The sequence below is a fragment of the Lagopus muta genome, chromosome 28 (assembly GCF_023343835.1).
Source record: "Lagopus muta isolate bLagMut1 chromosome 28, bLagMut1 primary, whole genome shotgun sequence".
Classification (NCBI taxonomy): domain Eukaryota; kingdom Metazoa; phylum Chordata; class Aves; order Galliformes; family Phasianidae; genus Lagopus; species Lagopus muta.
Window position 1 is genome coordinate 2,056,320 of NC_064460.1, and position 10,348 is coordinate 2,066,667.

Sequence of the window (10,348 nt, forward strand, 5' to 3'; positions counted from 1 at the left end):
GAAGTGGGGATGGCTGCAAAACCGGAGGTGCAAAGCTTTGTGTCTTTTATCTCCATCTTTAGTGCGGCCTCAAAGGCAAAGTGTGAGCAGGAGCTCCGCTGGGAGGAGCTGGGCTGGGAGGGAGCTGAGATGGGGGGGTTCACACACAGACACACAGACACACAGACACACAGACACACAGACACACAGACACACACGTGGGGTTTGCACACGTGGGGAATGGGGCTGGGAGGGGACAGAAACCCCACACGCAGCTCTGCATCCTCCTGGGGCTCCTGGCAGCATCTCCCCCTTCACCCTCAGCTTTTAGGGCCGTGAGTGCATCGCTCCCTGACCCCAACCCCAGCCCGCATTTGCAGCAGTGGGGCAGAGGCGCAACAAAAGCCTTTCAGCCCCACTCCGGCGGAACGGAGCCGCTCCCTCCCCGCTCCCTCCATCGCACCGCAGTCCGGGGGGGGGGGAGGTTGGGGGTCTCCCCGTGGCAGTCCTGGATGTGGGGGGGCCCCAGAGCTGCCTCCATCAGCTGCACCCGCACGCGTCCACGATCATATCGGGGATGTCGGTTTTGACGATGTTGCTGTTGCGATCGAAGTAGAGGAGCGACAGCGGGCGGCGACGCGTGGGGACGCAGCACGAATGGGCGGCCGTGCGCACGTTGTTGGCCTTCACCAGGCTGAGCACGGCGCTGTGGAAGGACGAAGCCATACCGGGGCTGCCCGCAACGTGCAGCGGGCACTGCCCCACGCAGTAATTGAGCTGGTAACCCTCGGGGCTGATGATCCAGTCGTTCCAACCGATGGATCTGAAGTCCACGTAGTGATCCCGGCGGCAGCACAGAGAGGAGTCGCGGCTGCACCTCAGGCTGCGTTTGACCACGCGGTGCTCCGGGTCCCTCAACGAAGCCGAGGCCACCAAGAAGGGCCGACGGGGCCGAGTGGCGTTGGAGGCGGTGACGAAACCTCCGCCGTCCCCGGAGCTCTGCAGGTACAGCCGGAGGGTTCCGCGCTCCGCCCCGAAGGAGCCGCGCAAGGCGGGGAGGATGGAGAAGGTCCTCCAGCCGCTGCCCCGAGCGCTCAGCCGCCGTGCGCTCAGCAATACGCGGCGTTCCCCCCCGGTGTCACCGCGCCCCTCCAGCAGGGAGATGCTGAGGGTGACGTTGGTCACCGCGCCGCGAGGAACGCGCACGTAAAGCCACAGCTGGACCTGAACAACGCGCACGTCCTGATCCGGAGGGGGGGAGAGGTGGAAGCGCAGCACCGTGCCGGGGGAGGACGTGGGCTCTGCGGGGAGAGAGGGGAGGGGGTGAGCGGTGCACCCGCAGCGCCCTTAGGGCTGAGATCCCACCTGCAACCTCCCCCCCCCCCCCGTCCTTCGGTCCGTCCCGCCCCTCCCCGAGGATGCTGCACTTTGCGCGCGTGTCCACGTGTTGCTTTAGAAGGGACCCGTCCCGCTCTGCCCAATGGAACGGGCACACAGGGGGACAGCGGGGACCGGGGGCGCCCTGACCCTGATCTTAACGCTGTCCTTGCCCCCGGCCAGCCCTGCAGCCCTGCTTTGGGGCACGGTTCCCTTCCCTGCAGCCCTTCATCCCCTTACAGCCCCCATCCCCTTACAGCCCCCCACATCCCTTCAGTTCCAATCCCTCTGGCCCTCAACCATCTCTGTCCCCCCCACTCCCCCCGGCCACCATAAATCCAAGCCGAGGATTTTGTGCACACGAGAGTTCCTTCAGTCCCCTCCCCACTGCTGCTCTGTCCTCATCCATCGCGGGGGGGGGGGAAGACACAGACAGACAGACATCACTGTGCCACAGCACAGGGACCCCCGAGGGGGGGAGAGGGGGGAGACGGGGTCCGTCTGTATCACTGAGACCCTCCCAGCAGCGCCATGGGTCACGGACCGACGGTTCCATTCCAGTCCGGGCTGAGCCCTCCTGGACACCCCCACCCCACCGCGAGGATCCCGGGGGGAGAGGAGGGAGGGAGCAGCGCTGCGGTGCTCGGGGCTGCGCCTCCCGGGCCAGTAATGGGGTCCCGCACCCACAGTGGGGTCCCGCACCCACAATGGGGTCCCGCACCCACCTTCCTCCGCGAAGCTGATGATCTCAAAGCGCCTCTCATCCTCGGGGGGGTCACCACGTCGGGGCCCTTCCGCCTGCAGCCTCCGCAGCGCCCGAGCCACGGCAACGCGCGGCACCGCGTGGGCGATCCGCGGCCTTTCGCGGAGCCTCAGCCCGTCCAGCAGCTGCCGTTTGGCCGCCTCTTCCAACAGCCGCCGTTCCGTTTCGGCCCCGCACGACGGGCACCGTTCTGTCGCCCCGCACAGCACCGCAGCGGCGAGCAGCCACGGGAGCGCGCAGCGCGTCGCCATCGAACCGACGGCACGGACCGGAACGGAACGGGATCGCCGCGCCGCCGCCACCCGCTTTGGGCACCTGCGAACGGGGGCGGACCCGCAGCCCCCCCGCCATTGGACGGAGCACCGCCCGTCCCGTCGGGCACGGCCGGGGCGGGGGATTACCGGGATTAAACGCCCCCCCCCCGCGGTGAGGTTGGGAGGAGGCTCCGGGGAAGGGGCTCCGGGAGGGGTCACACGGCCCCCAACCCCCCCCCCCGCCGCCCCCATCCCGGGCTCCTCTGCTGTGTTCCTGCCGAGGGGGGGCAACGGCGCGCACGGGGGTGCACACGTGTGCGCGCACATGGGGTGTCCGTGGAGCGCTGCGCACGTGAGGTTTGCATGCACGCGCACGCGCTGCGCGCTCCCAGCTCAGCATCTGCCTGGGGATGGAGATGGGGGAGGAGGGGGTCCGCGCAGCCCCCAGTGGGGCAGTGTAGAGCTTATGGGACTGCCGCCAGCACAGGCATTGCCCCCATGCACAGCGCAGGGCTGTCGTGCCCAGGACACAAACAGCCCCCTATCCCTACCCCTATCCCTATCTCTATCCCTATCCCTATCCCTATCCCTATCCCTATCCCTACCCCTACCCCTATCCCTACCCCTATCCCTACCCCTATCCCTACCCCTATCCCTACCCCTATCCCTACCCCTATCCCTATCCCTATCCCTACCCCTATCCCTATCCCTATCCCTATCCCTACCCCTACCCCTATCCCTATCCCTATCCCTACCCCTACCCCTATCCCTATCCCTACCCCTATCCCTATCCCTACCCCTACCCCTATCCCTACCCCTACCCCTATCCCTATCCCTATCCCTACCCCTATCCCTATCCCTATCCCTATCCCTACCCCTATCCCTACCCCTATCCCTACCCCTATCCCTACCCCTATCCCTATCCCTATCCCTACCCCTATCCCTATCCCTATCCCTATCCCTACCCCTACCCCTATCCCTATCCCTATCCCTACCCCTACCCCTATCCCTATCCCTACCCCTATCCCTATCCCTACCCCTACCCCTATCCCTACCCCTACCCCTATCCCTATCCCTATCCCTACCCCTATCCCTATCCCTATCCCTATCCCTATCCCTATCCCTACCCCTACCCCTATCCCTATCCCTATCCCTATCTCTATCCCTATCCCTATCCCTACCCCTACCCCTACCCCTATCCCTATCCCTATCCCTATCCCTATCCCTATCCCTATCCCTATCCCTATCCCTATCTCTATCCCTATCCCTATCCCTACCCCTACCCCTACCCCTATCCCTATCCCTATCCCTATCCCTATCCCTACCCCTACCCCTACCCCTATCCCTATCCCTATCCCTATCCCTATCCCTACCCCTATCCCTATCCCTACCCCTATCCCTACCCCTATCCCTATCCCTACCCCTATCCCTATCCCTACCCCTACCCCTATCCCTATCCCTACCCCTATCCCTACCCCTACCCCTATCCCTATCCCTATCCCTATCCCTATCCCTATCCCTACCCCTATCCCTATCCCTACCCCTATCCCTACCCCTATCCCTATCCCTATCCCTATCCCTATCCCTATCCCTATCCCTATCCCTATCCCTATCCCTATCTCTATCCCTATCCCTATCCCTACCCCTACCCCTACCCCTATCCCTATCCCTATCCCTATCCCTATCCCTATCCCTATCCCTATCCCTACCCCTATCCCTATCCCTACCCCTACCCCTATCCCTATCCCTATCCCTATCCCTATCCCTATCCCTATCCCTATCCCTATCCCTATCTCTATCCCTATCCCTATCCCTACCCCTACCCCTACCCCTATCCCTATCCCTATCCCTATCCCTATCCCTATCCCTATCCCTATCCCTACCCCTATCCCTATCCCTACCCCTACCCCTATCCCTATCCCTATCCCTATCCCTATCCCTATCCCTATCCCTATCCCTATCCCTATCCCTATCTCTATCCCTATCCCTATCCCTACCCCTACCCCTACCCCTATCCCTATCCCTATCCCTATCCCTATCCCTATCCCTATCCCTATCCCTACCCCTATCCCTATCCCTATCCCTATCCCTACCCCTATCCCTATCCCTACCCCTATCCCTATCCCTACCCCTATCCCTACCCCTATCCCTATCCCTACCCCTATCCCTATCCCTACCCCTACCCCTATCCCTATCCCTACCCCTATCCCTACCCCTACCCCTATCCCTATCCCTATCCCTATCCCTATCCCTATCCCTACCCCTATCCCTATCCCTACCCCTACCCCTATCCCTATCCCTATCCCTACCCCTATCCCTACCCCTATCCCTATCCCTATCCCTATCCCTACCCCTATCCCTATCCCTACCCCTATCCCTACCCCTATCCCTACCCCTATCCCTATCCCTATCCCTATCCCTATCCCTACCCCTATCCCTATCCCTATCCCTATCCCTACCCCTACCCCTATCCCTACCCCTATCCCTACCCCTATCCCTATCCCTATCCCTATTCCTACCCCTATCCCTACCCCTATCCCTATTCCTATCCCTATCCCTATCCCCATCCCCATCCCCATCCCTCACCCTGCTCTCATCCCCAAACTTCTCTCACTCCATGAGATGCAATTTAGGTCTGGCATCACCCCGGCCCAGCTGGGCGCAGCAGGCAGGGAAGTTGCCCTCCCCACACTTTTCCCCTTCCCCCAAGTTGATGAGGCGCTCATTTATGGGATTAGATGTGCTGATAAATCCTCTGCACCGAGGGCTCATCCGGAGTCGCAGCACAACGCAGAGCGCTGCTGAGCTCTCAGACTGAGTGGGAACGGCCCCGAGTGGGGCACAGGTGTGTGCACTGCATGGGGGGCAGGGAGGGCGAGATGGGGTGGGGGAGATGGAGGGGGGTGGGGGGAGATGGAGGGATGAGAGATTGAGAAGGGTGAGATGGTGTGGAGTGGGGGGAGATGGAGGGGGGTGGGATGGAATGGGGGAAGATGGAGTGGGGGGAGATGGAATGGAGGGAGATGGAATGGAGGGAGATGGAGGGGGTAGGATGGAATGGGGTGGGAGGGAGAGGGGTGAGATGGAGGGGGGTGGGATGGAATGAGGTGGGAGGGAGGAGGTGGGGGGGGTGGGATGGAATGGAGGGAGATGGAGTGGGATGAGATGGAGGGGTGAGTTGGAGGGGGGTGAGATGGAATGGGGGGAGATGGAGCGGAGTGGGATGCCGTGGTGTGAGAGGGAATGGGGGGAGATGGAGGAGAATGAGATGGAGGGGGGTGGGATGGAATGGGGTGAGATGGAGGGGGAGGAGGTGGAGGGGGGTGAAATGGAGGGGGTCAGTCAGAGTGAGTGGGGTGCAGTGGGGTGAGAGGAAGTGGGGTGAGAGATGGATGGGGGTGAGATGGAATGGAGTGAGATGGAGTGGGGTGGAGGGGTGTGAGAGGGAGTGAGGTGAGATGGGGGAGGATGAGGTGGAACGGGGTGAGATGGATGAGGGTGAGATGGAGCGGGCTGAGAGACGGAGCGGGGTGAGAAGGAGAGGGACGAGGTGGAGGGGGTGAGACGGAGCGGAGTGAGAGGGAACGGGGTGAGATGGAAGGGGGTGAGATGGAGGGGATGAGAGGGAGGGGATGAGAGGGGTGAGGTGGAGGGGGGTGAGACGGAGGGGGTGAGGAGGAAGGGGCGAGGTGAGCGGCTGCGATGCCGCGGCAGGGGACCCACGGAGCACGGAGGGAAGCGCAGCGCCGTTCCGCGCGGCTCTGACCCCGGGTCTCCGGCACCGAGCGGAGCCAAGCGTGGAGGTGACGTGTAAACAGAGTCTGGGAAAAAGCCCCGCGGCAGGTGATGCAACCGCCGTGTAAGGGGGCGAAGTCCCGCGGCGCCCGGGCTGCTGGCAGAGCCCAGAATAGCGCCGAGTGTCAATAGGGAAAGTAGCGAGCGCGGAGCAAAGGTCCCAGCGACACGGGGGCTGCGGTGCCGGGCTGTCACTGCTGCGCTGCTGTCAGCGGTGCACGCACACACACATACATACATACATACATACATACACATGCACACATGCACACACACATGCACACAAACATGCACACACATGCACACACATGCACGTGCACACACACATGCACACACACACAAACATGCACACACATGCACACACACATGCACACATACACACACACATGCACACATACATGCACACACACGCACACATCACACACACACACATCACACACACACATCACACACACACACACACATCACACACACACACACACACATCACACACACACACACACACACACACATCACACACACACATCACACACACACACCACACACACACACACACACACACACACATCACACACACACATCACACACACACACACACACACATATGACACACACACACACACACGCACACATATGACACACACACACATCACACACACACACGCACACATATGACACACACACACATGCACACACACACACACATGCACACACATGCACACACACACACACACATCACACACACACATCACACACACACACACACACATATGACACACACATCACACACACACATGACACACACACACACACACATCACACACACACATCACACACACACACACACACATATGACACACACATCACACACACACATGACACACACACACACACACACACATATGACACACACATCACACACACACATGACACACACACACATCACACACACACACGTGTGCGCACAGCCGTTGCCGCAGGGCTGCGCTCGCTGATCCCGGCGCTCTGCTGCCGTCGCCCGGCCCCACGATTCCCAGCTGGCGGCTCCCGGCTGCACCCCCCGCACGCACCGTGTGCCCGGTTTGGGGGCAGCCCCTCGGGCTCGCGCCCTTTCCCTCCCCCCCCGAAGGCCCGGCGTGTTCCTGGCTGTTGGGCTCCCATTGCTCCCCCTTCACCATGCAGCACTTTGGGGGCAGGTGGGGATGGGAGGCGCTGCGTCCCCACGGCAAAAGGAAAAGGGAAACCGAGGCACGAGGTCCTCCTCCATTCCCCTCCCCTGATGGATCCGGAGGTGAGGGATTCAGAGCGACGAATCCATCGGGCGAAGGGGACGGATTGCTTTCTGACCCCGTTCCCATGCAGGGACAGGACGGGGGGGGGTCCCCAGAGGGCTCAGCATCCATCCTGCCCCCCCCCATACATTTATCCACCCCCCCCGCAGCACCGCACCCCACGGATGTGGGCCAGGGGTCAGCGCGGCGCTGCGGGCGCTTCGTGCACCCGTTGCGTAACGGCGTTGTTGATTAAACGGTTCCCAGAAAGCAAAGCCCGGGTCCGACCTGACCAAAATACCCCCCCTCCGCTTTGTTCCCCCCCCCCCCCGGCACTCGCTGCACACATGGCTGCGGGACCTCCGACCTCGTGGCTGTGGGGGGGTTGGGGGGGGGGGGGGGGGCACCTGACAGCGCGGCTCGGAGATGCGCACCCGCAGCTTTGCCGTAGGGTCACCTCAACTCTGCCCCCAACGACCCCACGGCCGAGGGAGCGCTGAGCAGCCCGGATCGGGTAGAGGGGGGGCTGAGGGGGGGAGGTTTGGGGGGGGTCTCCCTGCAGCCCCAATTTGGGCATTGCGGTAAATATCGATGCAAAGCGCAAAGGCGCAGCGGGGGCTGCGATGCGCAGCGGGGCGGTGGGATGGAACCGAATCCCCCCCCCCCCCCCTCCTCCTCCAGACCCCGGCCGCTCTCCGCAGTCCTCGGGCGCCTCCAGGCGGTACCGGAGTGTCGGGACGGAGCTCCGCGGGTCCAGGAGAGCTTCGTGCCCCCCACGACCCCCCCCCCCCACCTCCATCACAGCGAACCGGGCGCTGCGCTTTGAGGCCGCCAACGAAAGGTGAACGAAGCGGCTTTCAGGAATTCCCACCCCTCCCTTCGGGGCTGCCAAGGGGCGCCGCCGCCGCTGTTGATTTTGGCAAAGCCTCCTTCGAGAAGGACGGGGGGGGGCGGGGGGGGGGACGGCAGCGCATCCCGACCCCGGAATGAGGAGCGAGGGGCACCTCGGGGCTGCAGCCCCTCCGGGACAACGGCAGTTTGCAATGGGCCCCTATGGACGCCTTCAGGACCCCCCGACGGCCCGCAGTGAGGACGACGTGGGGCTTTGAATGAATACGGAGGGTGAAAGGGGGGCAGTGGGGGGGGGGGGGGGGGAAGAAGAAGACCAAAAAAGCAGGAAAAAAAATAAAAAAAGAGCCCGATGCCTTCCAGGCTTTGCGCAAATCGGCCTTGGGAGCCAGACGGGATCGATGGCCGCCTCCCGCCCCACCCGGGCTGCTGGAACCCGCGGGGCTGCGGCGTGGAGATGCGTGGGAGCCTCACGGTGGGCAGCGCGGGTGGGGGCTGCCCCACGGCTGCCCCACTGCTGCCCCACGGCTGCCCCACTGCTGCCCCACAGATGCCCCACAGCTGCCCCACGGCTGTGCCACCACTGCAGCGTGCGCCCCGCTCCAGGACTGCTCCGTAACTGCCCCATGGCTGCTCCATAACTGCCCCACAGATGCCCCGTGGCTGTGCCACCACTGCAGCACACACTCCGCTCCAGGACTGCTCCATAGCTGCCCCATAACTGCCCCACAGATGCCCCATAACTACCCCACAGATGCCCCATAGATGCCCCACTGCTGTCCCATAGCTGCTCCACAACTACCCCACAGCTGCCCCATGGCTGTGACACCACTGCAGCACACACCCTGCTCCAGGACTGCCCCATAACTGCCCCACAGCTGCCCCACAGATGCGCCATAGATGCCCCACTGCTGTCCCATAGCTGCCTCACGGCTGCCCCACTGCTGCCCCATGGCTGTGACACCACTGCAGCACACACCCTGCTCCAGGACTGCTCCATAGCTGCCCCACAGATGCCCCATAGATGCCCCACTGCTGTCCTATATATACCCCACTACTGTCCCATAGCTGCCCCACAGGTGCCCCATAGATGTCCCATAGCTGTCCCAAGGATGCCCCATAGCTGCCCCACAGATGCCACGTGGCTGTTCCACCGCTGCAACACACACCCTGCTCCAGGACTGCTCCATAGCTGCCCCATAACTGCCCCACAGCTGCCCCATAGCTGCCCCACAGATGCCCCATAGATGCCCACTGCTGTCCCATATCTGCCCTATGGCTGCTCCATAGATGCCCCACTGCTGCCCCACAGCTGCCCCACGGCTGTGCCACCACTGCAGCACGCACCCCGCTCCGGGGCAGCTCGCGGCTCTGCCCACGCATACAGGAAGGAGCAACGCACCCTGCTGCCCCCACCACCCCCTCCCCACCAGCCCCACGGCTGTGGGGCAGCGGTGGTTCCCCGGCAGAGCGGGGCAGGAACCCGAGGTGGGAGCAGAGGTGCCGTAGGGCCGGAGCTGCCCTTTGCTCCCCGCTCTCACGGCTGCGCTGTGTCCTGGAGCAGGGGGAGCTGCTGCAACGCGATGTGGGGCGGGAGCTCACCGAGATGGGGACGGTGTGGGGCTGTGGCTGAGGGGCAGCGACAGCCGGCGGTGAAAGAGCTGCTGCTTCATCCTAAATGGGGCCGGTAGCGGCCAAACGCAGACGGGGCGTCGCAAATTCCACTCCCACCTCGGGCTGTTTGGGGTCCCACGTCCCCCAGTTCGGCATCCCCGTGCCCTCACCGCCCCCCTCCCTCTTCCCAGCCCGGTTGGGGTCCCGCAGCCCCGGCACAGCGTCCGCCCGGCCCCGCGGTGGGCAGCACTGCGCCGCTCGGGGGGTTCGCGCAGCCCAGGGGAACGGCGCGGCACGACCCACAGATGCGCCCACAGCTCTGCGCTTCACCACTTTATTGCTGCTTCCCCCCCGCCAGCACCGTTCCCACCTCCAACCCCCCCCCCCACAAAGGCTCTGCTCCCCCCCACCCAACCCCCAGCTCAGACCCCCCCACCGCCCTCCAT

The 10,348-nt window shown here is 63.4% G+C and overlaps 1 protein-coding gene across 1 annotated transcript; it reads right to left on the bottom strand.

Moving 5' to 3' along the window:
• Window positions 1-164: 164 nt before the first annotated feature.
• LOC125685421 (inhibin beta E chain-like) lies at window positions 165-2,399 on the bottom strand. Its single transcript, XM_048928432.1, has 2 exons — window positions 2,082-2,399; window positions 165-1,280 (listed from the first exon to the last, which is right to left on the bottom strand). The coding sequence occupies exons 1-2, from the start codon at window positions 2,368-2,370 to the stop codon at window positions 520-522; spliced, it is 1,050 nt and encodes a 349-aa protein (XP_048784389.1). The 5' UTR covers window positions 2,371-2,399; the 3' UTR covers window positions 165-519.
• Between the last annotated feature and the right edge of the window lie 7,949 nt (window positions 2,400-10,348).